General features: G+C 28.2%; 1 protein-coding gene across 10 annotated transcripts in view; it reads left to right on the forward strand.

Moving 5' to 3' along the window:
* SK (small conductance calcium-activated potassium channel) overlaps positions 1-16,357 on the forward strand; it is a 378,167-nt gene extending 361,810 nt beyond the window's left edge. For 4 of the 10 annotated variants that reach the window (XM_088181656.1, XM_088181655.1, XM_088181666.1 and 1 more), the window contains 6 exons: positions 84-194; positions 5,629-5,756; positions 6,724-6,793; positions 9,092-9,211; positions 9,983-10,143; positions 12,191-16,357. In XM_088181656.1, coding sequence (XP_088037782.1) covers positions 84-194; positions 5,629-5,756; positions 6,724-6,793; positions 9,092-9,211; positions 9,983-10,143; positions 12,191-12,344 — 744 coding nt within the window. In that variant the 3' untranslated portion in view covers positions 12,345-16,357. Of the gene's footprint in view, positions 1-83; positions 195-5,628; positions 5,761-6,723; positions 6,794-9,091; positions 9,212-9,982; positions 10,144-12,190 lie in introns of those variants that run through there. The other 6 variants (XM_088181659.1, XM_088181658.1, XM_088181661.1 and 3 more) reach the window with 4 other exon arrangements.
* Positions 16,358-16,567: the final 210 nt, after the last annotated feature.

The raw sequence follows: 16,567 nt of genomic DNA on the forward strand, positions 1-16,567 counted from the left end.
TTCATGTGTGTCTTACTTGAAAGACTTCCCTGTTAACCATATGTAATAATAATCTTGTTTTAATATATGTTTTATAATTTCAGGGAGCTGGATGCACCGCCCTTTTAGTCGCAGTTGTCTCTAGAAAATTAGAATTGACCAGAGCTGAAAAACATGTACATAATTTTATGATGGATACGCAGTTAACGAAACGAGTAAGTATTTTTTATCCATTAATAGAATCATTTAAATCTTACTATAAAATTCAGGGAGGCGTTAAAGTAACGACCACTTTGTGGTTACCGTCTAGATTTCCTTTCGATTGGCAATAGTTGTAACTGTGATCGTCGCAAATAGCGTCCTTTATAGTTTCAATATTAAATTTACGACTATTTAGTGACTTTAAAGCTGTTTAAGAGGTACTTATTTAAAGGACCCATTATTATTGAGGGTCGGTAACTTTACTTTAATAATCGTAAAATTTAGTTATGACAAGGAATGCTATTGAAAAATAGGCATATACTTTTGCGTTATATATGTACATTAGCAATTTTAAAATGTGTGTTGAATACACTTTTATTTTGTGATTTTTACTAAGTATTCATTGACAGCGACAATATTTCGTATTTTTTTTATTTATAATGTTAAATTATATATCCTAAGTTTATGAAGTTACGAATTTCAAACATAGGTAATACAATTTATTTGCAATTTACCAGCATGATAGATCAATGATATAAGTCGGTGACTAGTTCCTAAAAGACCTGAGTTTGAATCTCATATTGATATTATTTTTATTGAAGTATTGAAGTTATATGGGGAGCGCGCTAGAGGTTGCCAATGGAGAAAATCCGTCACGTCAGTGTTACCAGAATGCTGCCAAGTTTTGGACATAATAAACCTGAATAAATTTATATATAAATAGGCCCTCACAAATATTTATTTTATTTTATTAACGCGAAAGCTTTTTTATAATAAGAGCGAATAAAAATATGATTTATTTTAATAAATGTTATGAAGAACTATTATAGACGATTACATCATCGTATTTAGAATAATATATATGCATTTAGCCAAAAAAAGTTGCTGGGCGTGAACAAGTTGACAACTCAAGATGCATAAATTTTAAAATTATTAATTTTTGTATTCTAAGGTAAATTTTCTATGCTGTAAAAATATACTTTAATAACTGATTCACTAGTAAAATTTTGAACAATTCTCGTCCTTGGAGGTACTATTTTTTTTAACACGTTCAGTTTATTCTAATTTGTTAAGACGTACAAAGGTCACTCCAACCAATAAAAAAGGTGATAAATCGTACATCGAAAACTTCAGACCGGCACCTGCTTAGTTGTTTGCTATAATTTTTTACATATATATCACTGTCGGCAAGCGTTAGTAGACCCACAACAAGAAATTCTTCCGCATCGTTCCTCATCGCCTTCCGCATCGCCTTTTGAAAGTGGGAACAAAATCCTTTCATTCTAAAATCCAGATCGATGTAATCTATTCTGACTTTCAAAAACCATTTGATAAAGTTTTCCATGAGCTACTTCTTTGGTAGTTGAGCAACTTTGGTTACTCAAAATGTCTTTCTAACTTTTATTTGAGTGAATATAATTGCCACCATCAATATATGAGCTATGGCAATCGCGCTTCGATGAGTAGTTCGTTCATTCTGAAGCACCACAGGAATCCAATCTGGGCCCTCTGCTCTTTTTGCTCGTTATCAACGACATATATGCGGCATATGCTGATGACCCGAATTTCAAATCCTTACTGAATGACTTAGCGACATTGTGAATGTCACTTTATCACATTTTATCTACTGTATCCAAGCAAAAATACTTCCGTCGAAATTTAGGAATGACGTTTAAGCAAGAAAGAAAATTTGCGATAAAGTATCGAAAATGCTCGGCTTCGTTATGCGGAGCGCGTGTCACTTTAATAATTTACTGGCGATTCGCGGTTTGGACATTACCATAGTTCGTAGCGTCGTCGAATATGGCTTTATAGTCTGGAATCCAAGCGAAGCAAAGTATTCCTTGTTGTTAGAGAGAATTAAAAAATCTGAGATATCTTCACAAGATGAAGTGCGGGTCGTATCCGTATTTGTGTTCTGGTATCTTTTTGCTAGAAGCGTTGATATACAATTCATTGTATTTTCAGAGTAGCGTCTACTCAATAAAAGACTTTCTTAATGTTGCTAAAGGGTGGTTTCGACAATCCGTCAATTTTAGCTGTAGAGAGTCTCGATCACGTCCTTTATTCTCTCCAGTTGCAGCCAGGATGTCAGGACTTGAAAACGCTTCTCTTGCGTGAGCTATCCAGCTTTTCAACGAGCTTGCTAAACACAATGATGTTTCAAGCAATAATTATGGGGAGCTGTAAAAAATTGAATAGGATGTGTTCATCATAACTATTTTTATATTATTTAATGTTAAATTATATAGCCATTATGACGCATTGATGAAACTTTCATAACATGATGGTCAGATTTGAAATTAAAATTAAAATACATAAATTAATATGTAGTTAAATTATAAAAACATTTTATATAAAATATCAATGCTTAAAACTGCTGCCTCAAAATTATTATATTTTTGACTTGTCAAGTTATTCACGCCCATTACTTTAATTTAATCATATATTTTCGCACTAATACTAAATGTATTATCCAGGCGTGATATTAACACGCAAAGTTTATTTTTAACCCGTTTAGTGTACTTGAATTTGAAGAGTTTAGTGAAAACTTTAGTATTTTTTTATATAACAATACACTACGTCGTGACAAAGAATTAAAGTCCATTCATCACAGAACAGATGATCAATCATAAACGCTATATCACCAGCGCTTCATTATTCATTTTGCTTTGCGACAATGTAACGACAATTACATGAATATTCAACGACTCTTAGAGCAGTCAGTCATTCACGTTTTTCACTCCAGTGCCTCTCGTGGATTTATAATATAAATTTTCTTCCTAGGTTACTTACCCTCGGTCACGTGCTTTCCCTTAATATAGTCGAGTCAGGAGCCGTGTCACGCTGGACGATCAAGGTTGGGCTGAATCGTAAACACGTAGAGCCTAACCGTTTAAAAAATAGTGTAGAAAAATAATAATCTTTAATTAAGCGTCCCTGAGCAAAAAACTCTCACAATATATCACATAATAAGTAGCGATAGCGAAATTAATTCCGAGTGTAAGAGTTCGAGTGAAGTGTTCCTTTTCTTTTCCAAGCGTTCGCGATCAATTTGTCCTGGCAGCTGCAAAGTTCTTTTTGCTTTTAAACGAGACGAAAGCTCGTTACTAAGACGCCACGGAGACTAATCTCTGCGAGCTTTGAATACATAGCATATTTTAAAATAAAGTTTTTTAATAAAAATTGCCGCAAATCAAAAATTATTATTCATATTGCTATCTCAAGATCAAATTTAAGGACTATCGCTACCTTATTAAAATATATTTGTACTACTTGAAATCAAAAGTTCGTACATATTTTTAATATTATCTAAGTTAGTGTATATAATACGCATGGCTTGAAATACTCTTGTTCTTTATTATTATACTTGCATCATCGTAAGTGTCGTATAAAAAAATACATCCAGAACCTGCGCAATCTTTAGTTTCTTAAACTGTAAAAAAAATACTTTTCCTATTTTTGGTTAGGCTAGGTCAGGTCTTAAATTATTGTATATACTAACAGATGCTTTATTATCAGTAGATTTCCATTTAAATTTCAACGATTACATTACTATAATTACTTTCTTGTCCCACCCTGTTTTTTTTTCACTTTTAAACTAATGGGATTATACCACAATTAGCCTAATATCCTAATAACCGCAATTAATGACGATCATTAGCCACCAACCGCAATTCTCACATGTTCGAGAACATTACACAAATAGATGGGATATATATTGAGTGATATATCAGTACATATGCACCTCCTATACCATACATGGTGATTGATATTGAGTATAATATAATTAGATTGGTTATTCGGAACGCTATTTATTCCCGCATTGAAAGTTGTTTGCGTGTATCTAATAACCGGAATATTGATGAAATATATGTATCATACATATTGGCGCAAAATTGATGGTTCTTTTCAATCATTTTTATTGCTTACTGTCTTTTGGAAAAGTTTGTTCAACTATGCAAATACGCACATTTGATTCTAGAACAGGCGAACTTGGCATGATATGTAGTGAAATTAATAATAAAAAAAGGGTTGGGGTCTGGCACTTATGTTTGATTGATTTCTGATAGCCTTTTATAGATACTTCTTTACGAATGAATAAATATAATAATAATTTAAAATAAAATTTATGTATATGGGTTAAGATATAAAATCGTATTTTGAAAAAAAAATGTGTACAAATATGAAAATCCTAAAAAATATTTTTTGTTATGCAATGATTATTTTATGAATTTTATATTATGGTATGAGGATCTTTTAAACCTAGTTTTTATCATATTTTTTTATTTTACCAAAAAAAAATAAAAGATATAGAAAAAATAACGATTGAATCAGAATTTATATCCAAATGTAGATACTGTCAGGGATTGACGTGAAAAAGAAAGCGCTCTTCTACGTCAATCGATGGTGGCGGCTCTTAGTTTAAGTCAAATAATTCAATTGTTATTTCTGATGCTGTTAGGAGCGAGTCTCAAATTATAGTTGCTGATTTAGGCGCTGTGTATCTGTTTTTAAACACATTTCCAGCTTAAGAGAGGTTTAGTGCTCGCCCACTCTTTGCTCCCAATACCAATTACGACCAAAAAATAAACATGTGCAACATGTGCAACATTAAACTCGAGAAAATTCAAGAACGTTTGCTTGAAAATGTTCTCAAGAGCTTAGAATTTCTGTATGGCATCTTCTAAAGTAGCCAGAGACAAATGCAGATTTTCTAAAAACGAAAATTTACGCTAAGCTAAATTTCAATAGATGTTTTTTTTTGTAGTTACTTACTATTATTTTAATCAGATATGTTACGGTAAATGTTATGGAAATATAAAGTGCTCAAGATAAATTAGTAAATGATGTAAATTTTTAAAATAATATTTTTTAAATGTATGTATTTTTAAAAACAACCGATAATGCATTTTTTTAATGAACCAAAAGTGTTCTTCATTTATTACTCATGGAAAATATTGTTGTATATGATAAAATCAGACAGTTTGTTATAAATATATATACTAGCTATATATTGCTTAATAATAAATTCTGACAATTGCATATAATAAGTAATAATTCAACGCGACATTCCAACGAAATATTTTTTTCACTGATATTTAAATAATTTTTATCAATAAAATCATTTAATATAAATCTATTTTTTATACATGAAATTATTAAATGTAAACATTTTAACGTTACTCAATTCACTCGTAAGGTCATAACAGCCCTAGGCTTCTACATAATCCATAATGTGCAAACGAAAGCTCGCTTAGTTTTATTTACTCAAAAATTCGCCAACGAAAGCTCGCTGCAGTGCTAAAAAGATATTTCCGACGAAGCTTTTGTTACTTTTTAAAATTATTATATTTTTTTTCTTCTGTTCTTTGTCTTATATTTTCTCAGCTCTTTTTACTTGAAACGGCGATAGCATTTTTAACGTGTTAAATAATAATTTTTCAGCTGAAAAATGCCGCGGCCAACGTCCTGAGGGAAACCTGGCTCATCTACAAGCACACCCGCCTCGTCAAGAGGGTTAACCCTGGAAGGGTGCGTACGCATCAACGAAAGTTTCTCCTCGCCATATACGCGTAAGTGTTATTGTATTATGCTCTACAAAATTTAATTTTATGTATTATAATACCAACCTCCAGCCCGATGAAGTTACGTGGAACCAAAACTTAATTATACAGCAAATTGTATTCCACTTGATCGAATCATAATATGTATTAAGTGCTAGGATAAATTATAGATTACAAAGAAATTTTTTGCCTCTTATGGTTAAGCTAGATTTAAACTTGTTTTGCTCAGACTATTTAATTTGGGATCTTCTTTCACTTTCTCTCATTTATTTTTTACTGTAATCTAGAGTTTTTCTTAAAATATTGATTCTTAGCATTTGATGTAACTTTTTAATATGAAATTTATCTGATTTTATGGTACATTTTTTATTTTGATTCTAAACATCAAATATACAGGATATTTATAAGATTGTTTGAATCTAAGTAACAGTTAATATAATAATGTTATTAAAATTAGCTGTGCAATTGGATAATATTTAATCATACTTTTTATAATCAAACTATTATAATAAATTGAGTAGTTTATTAATAAGAATACATTTCACTTCAACGTCATATATGTATGCTCTATATGTACAAATTTGGAGACCTTACAACATCGCATGCAGTTGGCTCGTTGCCAACGACCCAAATCAAATGTTCAAAATCAGTTCCAAATTTTGGCAAACCTCGTTAAAATTGCAGGCATTAACATTAAATCAAGCTATAAATACATTCGATAACGAGCATCGCGTCGTTTTATATTATCATAATATAATCTTAATATAATTTATAAATGGTATTATTCACGTTAACCTTTGCATTTCTTTTTTCCTTGTTAACAATATAATAGCCCTTCTCCGTTTACTTAACGTTGCGAAAAATATCAAAGTCATGCTTCATAATACTCTATTGTTAACAAAACTTGTTTGCTTTTAACGTTAGAAATGTGGTTTGTATAAGGTATAAAATATGACGTTAACATTTCTATTTTCAGATTAAGAAAAGTAAAAATGGATCAACGAAAGCTCATGGACAACGCAAACACCATCACCGATATGGCCAAGGTAGGACTGAAGTTGAAATTACCACAACAGAAAATTTGTACTCAAATTGCATAGCTTGCTTCGATTTAAGCTTTGCATTTCATATTTACACATTTGCTTTTAATTGAACTATTTCTACCGATTAAATATACCAAATGCTCCATTTCACTAAAACGTCATACGATTAGATAATGCCAATTTAAGCTTAATTGCGTATAATGATTCAAAATTGGAAAGTAATCTGCTATTAGTTACAAGCTATAAATAATGAACAATCATCGTTTTGCGAACATCGACGAATCGTAAGTAAAATAAGGCTGTAGTAAAGTAGAGCACTTTTGAAAAAATCACAGTAATCTTTTGAAACATTAAATATAATATACAAAATAAGCACAATGAACTATTATACCAACGATATTTATAATATTAATATATATATTTACCTACAAAAATTTTAATTTATGCGCTAAATATAATATATAATACTTATTTTAATTATTTAATATTAAAAGTAGCCTTTGGTACATTATTTTATTTTATATACATATATATAATATTGAGTTTTTTTAATATTTTTATTATAAATTTAAATACTCTTCTTACTTTATTTTATTTATATTAGCAAATATTTTTAATTCAACTAATGTTTATAACACATATTCGTCCTTTTTCGGTTTGGTGGTGTAACAATGCTTTTTAGTACCTTTACTAATTTCACGCACAGAGGGACAATTTAGTTGTCATTTTAATCAATATGTTAGTGAGTCATTGCAATTGTAAACATGTCAGAAAATATATTTTTGTCGTATCACGTTTTTATCACTATATGAAAGAGACCAGAAATTACCAATTTGAAGGAAGTTGTTATCTACTATTTTTGTGGAGATTTGTAAAAAATTGTTGCAACCTGGCTGGGATGTTTAAGTGCATCCACTATATAGTACGGACCTTGCTCCTTTAAACTATCATTTGAATAAATTAATTATTTTTTATTTTACAAATAAATAGTTTCAAAAATACTAAAAAAAACGGGACGAATATATGTTTGTACCAAATATAATATTTCATCTACATTATTTTTTGTAATCTTTTTTTATTATTATTATTATTATTAAATTTCAAATATATTTCCTTCAGCTAAAATAAAATGTATTATATTTTTAAATATCTAACCAAACTGATTTTTCACCTATTTTTATATACAACGTCTATAATCAATATCAGATATGTCAATTTTTATGCTTTCTATTCGAATATGTGAAATAAATAAGCTTTCATGTATTAAAACTAGTCTTTTAAAATCAGTAAAAATTATATTTTTTTTAGTTTTATGCTACTTTAAATGTAAATGTTCTTTAAAAATTTATATCAAAACTAATAAAATTAAAATTGACGTAATCGATCATTCTTTGAGAAATTTGGTTTATTTCGTGACGCTGCTGTTTATTGTAATCTATAATTTGTTATATAAAAATGAGTCATGTAGTTTTATTGCGTAAATATCAGGCGCGTACCGTGAGATACTTTCCCTTTCGCTCGCTCGCGTGCTTATTGACGAGAATGAGTGAGAGATAAGGGCGTGCGTTACATGCATTCCGCACGCTCTTATCTCTCACTCACTCTCGTCGCTTAATACGCAATCGAGCGAAAGATAAAGTATCTCACCATACGTGCCTGGTATATATTAAATGAAGATATACAAAAAAATCAAAGTTGAAAATTATTTATTTTAACCTTTTAATGATGCTATCTAAATATCAATGTATTATTCAATATAATAATATATATATTCGGAATTTCCGCTAATAAAATTATCTTACAGCCATTATAGATATAAACGATTATTTATTCGATGATACGGATTAAGATATTAAAAAAAAAAAAAAAATATGTTAATTGTTTTTCAATTTACGCTAAGTAGGTAAATGTGAGATATCTGATAATGATTTTAAAGTTCTAAACGTTTCATAGGAATACTCAAAACTCTGATTAATATATTAATACATTAAATTTGATATCAAATTCAGATTCAGTCAATAATTTCACTTTGCATACGATCTTCGCAAAACGACGGATCAGATTACCAAATCAAATTACCACAATCACACACACGCGTATAGACACACACACACATAGCCATAGATACTAATGTAATTTTACGACAAAGTAAACGCTTCTCGATTTAACATATTGGCGCTTTTCGGTTATTACCATGTTTAATGATGAAAGTCGAAAATTAATAAGATTTTAACACTGTACTAATCATAAATCAATTTATTTTTTGCCGCATGGATAAGACAACAGCACCATTCAAAACAGAACCCCTTTCTTTTACAGACGCAAAACACCGTATACGAAATCGTGTCTGACATGAGCTCGAGACAGGATGCTGTCGACGAAAGATTGGCGAGCTTAGAAGAGAAAATGGTATCTTTGCAGGTACGGTTTCATAGTTGTAGTTATATTCATTACTATAATGGATTTATATTTTTATTGCATATAAATGCAAAATTTGGTATTAAAATATGTGCTGCAGTTATATGGTGGGAACAGCTATATTTTTAGATCATTGGTTAATTAAATTAAACTGTCTCTTGTGCTATTTGATAGCTATCGAAGATGAGCTCTTGCTTTTGAGTCTTAAAGGGGAATAAGCACCTTTGTGTGATGTTTAGATTGAAATTCCAAAAAAGAGACGTAAATAAATATGATATAATGTTGAGCTTTTGGCCACTAACTTATAAGAAGCAGCGATTTACCGATTGTAAATAATAAAATTACTAAAAAAAAATATAATTTGTCCTGATCTACGTTTAAAATTGATATTTTTACAACTTTTTGAGCCACGTCCTCATACAGTTTGTATAATTATATCTGGGTCTGAATGGTCAAGTCATCTCCGAAGTGGGTTAAAGTGTTGACGTGAAGAGGGAAGCGGTTGCATTCTCAGTCTTCTTCGTTAATGTGAGTGCTTAGCGTTGCTCCACTTGGCTCAATTTTATACAGCGAACCACTCTCATGTGTTCCAAGTCAAGAGTATTATAGTAGATTTAGGCATCGACACGATTCTATGAATCGTATCTCAAAATGCCTTTCAGTAAGCTCATGGGTAATATTTTTATTATAAATGCTTTCTCTGTTTTAATTAAGATATGCTTGTTCTTGAGCTTTATTTTATAATATAATTAATCAATGTTTTATTGGTTACAGGAAAGGCTGGAATCCCTTCCTGACTTAGTGGCTAGATCACTACAGCAACAGCAAGAAAGATCAGAACAACGACGTCACTTTTTACATCCTGATACAGCAGCTCTAGTTGCACAAGTCCCTCATACGCCAGTTCCGACTCAAATGCTTCTACCACATTCCAGGTAAAAAAGTTCAGTTCCATTTTTGATGCGATTTTAAAATTTTCCTCCTCTCGACTTTCCTCTTCTTCTTAAAATATTTATGTAACATTTAATACAATAAATTAACAAATAAAATAAGCACAATTATTTATAAACTAATGTATTTTCTAACACATTTATAAATACTAATTATACAAAATCGCAATAAAAATATATCAAGTGATTCTAAAATTGCCATAAATGATACTTATATTGTATGTAATTCGTGGATCATATCAAAACTAGTATATAATTAATCATAATGTCTAAAGAGTTGTGATATAAAATTGTACGTTAGCCAAAATTTTATTTTTAAAATTGTGATATTTAATGTATTTTATATTGAACGTCTTGCAATTGTGTTCATATATGGTGGCAGTGATTGTCATCATTCGTCCGTCACAAGTGACGATTGCTGTAAAATCACTTGCACAATTACAAAACGGTCAACTTATGTGCAAAAAGTTCTACAACAGCGTTTCCCAAACTAAATTTCAGAATTCTAGAAATTAAAATAAAAGATCCTTGGAAAATATTGTGCTAATAACATGATATTTTAGTTTCTCTAATAAATTATTCATAATGGATTACACTTCTAAACTTTTTTCAAGAACTTGACAACATATTACACATATATAATTTCGCCCTTTAAAATATAATGTATTTAAAGAACTAAGGGTGTGAATAATTTTAAGTATTATTTTTGAAATAATGATCTTCGTTATGTGGACATAATAATAAAATAAAAAAAGGAAAAAAAACATCATATTAATCACTACGCAGCTACAGATACATTCAATAAGTATATTTTTTTTAATAAAATAGTAGCTTTGAGAATAAAAAATCCCTAATAATTCGCAATCAAAATCTCACTGCGATAATGCGTCACGTAGTTTCCAAGTGTCTCGAAGATCGGTTGAACTCTTTGAATTCAGGTGTTTATCTTGTACTACTACGGCTGTGTTTAGACTTACTTACCTTGAAAAATTAAGCAAAATTCAACGTATATTCTAGTTCTCGATTTTTTGGCCAATCTTGACGATTTAGAGCAAAAATTTTTTTTTTATTGTCTAATAAAGGTGATTGTAACGAAAATCAGTACAATCAACAACGCGTCATTCTATTGAACATGTAATCCGGGGATGCTCAGTACCTGTTCAGAGGAGATATGCACTTTCCTTTGTTCAGATAGCCCACGTTTTTTGCTTTTAAATGCTTTTAAACTTATAATTACAATCTTTTGTTTAACGTAGACAATAATAACGTCTTTACGTCAAATTCGTCACAACGATTATGGGTGGTCCCGCCATTGTGAGACAAAAAAAAACTTTTTTTTTTCAAAAAAATATGAAGTTCTCTTATTGCGTTATCAAACAATACTAATTCTTTTAGTAAAATAGAAATATATTTTCTAAGCAAAAATTATCAATATTTGTATTAAATAAAAGGGAATTTCTTGAAAAAAGTTTAGATGCGCAGATTTAAATTAATTTTCGATACACTTATTTAATTTGTGTTGAATATTTTTTCATAAAAAATAGACCTGTGTTGTTATTATTATTTTTCCTTAAAAAATATTACATACAATAGGAAAGTTTGGGAAACGTTTGTCTACAAAAACAGTGCTTGCTGAAAAACTTTGACTTTATATACTTTTAGATCCACATTCAATGAATTGTATTATTTTCTAATAAATATTATACTGTAATTATTTTAAATACGAATCATTGTTACATTTTTTGTAAGAACTGATTGTATGAACACAAATTTGAATATTAAAACAATTTTCAAATACTATATTATTGATTTTGTAATACTTTACCAAAAATGTATTCTTAAGGTGCGATCACCCTGCGGCGCTTTTACATAAGGGCCCATCACAGTGGGATATATATTATCTACTATTTTTTTTATATATTTTAATCGAATGCTTGTATAATAATTTAATAGTGTTTTTTTAATTTAAGATATACGATCTAGTTATATAGTTGTTCTAAGGACTTTCTTAAAAATTGACCATTGGTTACAGTAGGAGCGTACCAGCAGGATCTACACCAGCATATCCATGGCCACCTAGTCCAGTTCTACCACCAGTGCAGTCCAGAACGCCTCATCTGGTACCAGAAAATGTACAAGCCGCCCCCATCGCTCTTCCCGATAGAAGACAAAACCCACCCAGCTGAGTAGAGGCTCTCCACGTCAAAAGCGAGTTGCTCTGCTAATGAACGACAAATTTTTGACTGGAAAGATTTCTAGTAAATTAAAAGAACATTTTTTAAAAATGAACAATACAGTGACATTTTTTCAAAGATGTGATACCGCCGAGTCAGATAAAAAAGTCAAACATTTATATTGAATTCGGAGTGAATCGGACAAAATAATTGCACAATGTGATTTTAAGCTTCTCGAATAAGCATTATCTGTGATTGCACTGTGAAAAAATGACGAATCTTTTTTGAAAAGATTTTTTAATCGAAGACGAGGAGGAAAGCGTTGAACCAAACTATATACTAGATCCTATTTGTATTGAATTCTTTATTTTTTGCTTACTCACTCTGCTCGACCACAAAGCCAAAGAAGCATTATCAGAGTCCATATTTTTAGATCTTACAATGACAAAACGAGACGATTCCGACAATGCCAAATTTTTGATGTCTTGAATTTTGTGTAAAATTTAACTCGAAAATTATATTATACATTAAAAAAATATTATGAATAAGACGCCGATCAACGATTCGTTTAACATCGTTCATTTAACTACATCGATTTATCATAAAAAATAATACAATTTAACATATTTATATACATGTTATGCAATTTTCTATTCTATATCTAAAAATGTATACAGAGAAAAATACGCCAACATACCACAAAATATATGCCGCACATTAAATATCGTGTTTTTACAAATCTAGAATCAATATAATTTATTTATAATGAGCAATTATAAGATTACTTTATCATTTTTTAAATTATCTACAAATTAATATGTGACCCAATAAGCTTATCTATAATTTTTTTTAAAATCATATCTATTGACTTATGTATAAATTCTTAGCTTTACAGAAAAGAGTAATACTAACACGTTTTAAATTTATCTTCTGCTTTTATCACAAAGTTATTTTTAGACTCCATATAGATATTTGTTTTATGATTACTTACTATTTTGAAAATATAAGTTAAGTAGTGATTCATCTAATTGAAATATAAATCCTATTATTTTTTAATTAATTTATTATTACAGACCTAAGTAATGTTTCTCTGTATACATTTTTTGTGAAGAATAGTTACATTTTATTAATTATTTATGGACTATACCGAAAATAATCTTCATTGGTTAAACGAGGGGGATTGATGTGAATACTTATTGTAATAAAGACAAGTAAGTTTTTGTGATTGTTCTATTTTAATTAAAAATATTTTTATCTTTGTATTCTTTGCTGAATTTAAGTTTTCGAAGTTAAATGTTATTTTATAACACCATCATAAAATTATAATTAAAACATATTTACAATGTAATAAAAAAATGTGTGAAAAGACTTGATCTCGAAAACTTACTAATAAACACATATATTTATTTTTACACTTAATATATAGGCGAATGAATATTTATTTATATTTTGATTTGCAACTACGCAGGGTGTCCCAAAAGTCCGCGCTCATAGGATGATCGTTTAAATTTTAGTTGGACGCCTATGAATGCGGACACCCTGTTTTTGTATATTATATATTGCTATTTTTATTATGGAAAGCGACTGCTAGTAAAATTATCTATTTTGAACGTTTATTTAAAAGGTAAATATTTTACTTATTTATTATATAATAAAAACATATATAAACTTTAAATAATTCTTTATATTAAACGTGTTAAGAAAACTTTAATTGAAATTGTGCTACAATTGAAAAATTTTATTAAATTTAATTTTGTAGGAGGAGCATGTAATGCATTGTTGAAAGTAGATTTATTAGATATTATTAAAAGAGGATATTTATGATTTATTTTCTCAATTTCTGTAATAGGAAAATGACGATATTAAAATAATCGGGCTAGGTCTCGGCATAGATACAGTACTTAAGGTGTTTTATCACATTAATCTGTTTTTGCACAAAAATATTGTATTCAAACATTAAGTTTGTTATATTTAATTATTGTTATGTAATTTCGTACAAACAGTTATGCTATGATTAATTATTTTTATTAAATAAAAAATAAATTCAATAGAGAAAATGGCACGAATAAATTCTACAAAAATATGTTATTAAAATGTATTATAATAATAATAGTTCTGATATAGACCTGTGCCATTTCGTCTCTGATGTATTTTGTATATCAACTAATCATTACAAAATATACATAAATATTTTTTTTTGCATCGGATAGAAATATTTAATCATGTACTGTTTTATAAATTTATATATTTTTAAAGACATTTGGAAAATATATAGCATGGTTTGTCACTATAAATTATCTTTTAGCTCAAAGTATGACTACGATTCTTATTGTAACGAATATGTTGTAATTTGCCATATATGTAAATTTTAATTATAAATAATTATTTTATTGTATATGTATGTATATAAATTTATATACTGTGTATATGTATGAATGCATATGACCCAAATATGCATACATTCATATTGATGCATATAAAACTAGTAATTCTCAAATGGCACATAGCAAACACACTATTGCAAAATAATATATAATGAAAAAAACATGATTACTTAGCCTTGATTGATGATTAAAACATATTATAAAATTGAAACTGTCTTGTGACCATGTTTGAGAATCACTGGTGAAACCTTAACAGGGTGTTTATTATATTGTGTGATGATAATATATAAAAAAGAAGGCCTTCAAAAATTATGTAACTCATAAAATCAAGGACCATTATATTAAATTTCTGTACATAAACTGTATTTAATCTCACATCGTAAAATAACACTTTTTTATTATTTTATAATATTTCGATAAAATATTATTAAAAACAAGTTATATAATGAGAATGATGAAAAATAATGTTACATAAAAATCACATTATATTTATTTAGCAAATAATATAGGCACTAATTTGACAAATAGTTACACTAATGATTTCACAACATAAAAAAGCTTAAATCAAATCTAATTTACATTATTCTTATTATATAACCAACAATAACAATGTACAACAATATTTTTGCCACAAAAATAAGAACGCAACATACAAATAAAATTGAAAGTTGATTTATAATATGTCACTAGTTTTATCTTCAGTGTCTTGTTTTTTTTATATATGGTTTCAATGCTGATTTAATTTTTTAAATATTGTATTACTACAAATCTAAGATACAGATAGCCGTAAAAAATATACAAAACCGGCTATTATATGAAAAAAATATATAAATAATAGTAATAAATTTATTATTTTACAAAAATTGATTAGAATATTTTTCTTATTGGTTATTACAGTAAAATTTATAATTGTTTTCTAGAACACAAAATTAATTGTATTTGTACATCATATTATAGTCTAACTTAACATATTATAGTCTAACTTAACATATTATAGTCTAACTATAATTTTAGTAATCTGTCGAAGAAACTAAAATTGAAGATATTAAAAAAGACAAGACCTTATAGGAAAAAGCTTATGATTTTAAACCAGCTAATTTTTTTTATGAATTTAAATCAGCTAACTTTTATAAAAATCGCTATATATTTATGTATTTTTTTTTAACGTAAAAATAATCGACTACTGACTACGAATATGAAAAAATAATCAATCGTAAAAAATAGTATTTCGTCAAAGCAAATAAAATTGCCGTAAATTAGTGATTTTGCTTTATAAATATCACTACTTTTTAATCCACCAAGGTAACCATAAAAAATAATATAAAAGCAACTCATTATTTTACTGGTTAGCGTATTTTATGTATTGGTTATTTTATTAAAATTCATAATTATTTTCTAAAACCTAAAGATTAAACAAAAAATTAATTTAATTTTTACTAAACATAATTAACTGTGAAAAATAATTAAAAACGAGTTTTTAGTATTTTGTAAAAGGAAATAAAATCATCGACGTTTATAAATCATGACATAATAATGAAAAAATATTTACAAATAAATCAGCGTATAATTAACAACACAAATAAATATATTAATCTTAGCTTTGTGGCAAAATTGTTATACGTCGTTATTTCTCCACAAAAATACTTATTTATTTAATAAATATGATTTTATTTACCTAAAAATATTTTTTAAATAAAACGTAAGTAAAAAAATACTTATTCGTTAGCTGTATTTTCTATATATTAATTAGTCCAATACACTATCGTCCTTATAATTTCTTAGATTTTAAATATACATACAATTTAATTTTAAATATAATGAAGCTTCATTGATAGTATGTTTTGCTTTATT

This window comes from Plectrocnemia conspersa, unplaced genomic scaffold (assembly GCF_051122295.1).
Source record: "Plectrocnemia conspersa isolate PC_06_02 unplaced genomic scaffold, ASM5112229v1 ptg000002l, whole genome shotgun sequence".
Classification (NCBI taxonomy): Eukaryota; Metazoa; Arthropoda; class Insecta; order Trichoptera; family Polycentropodidae; genus Plectrocnemia; species Plectrocnemia conspersa.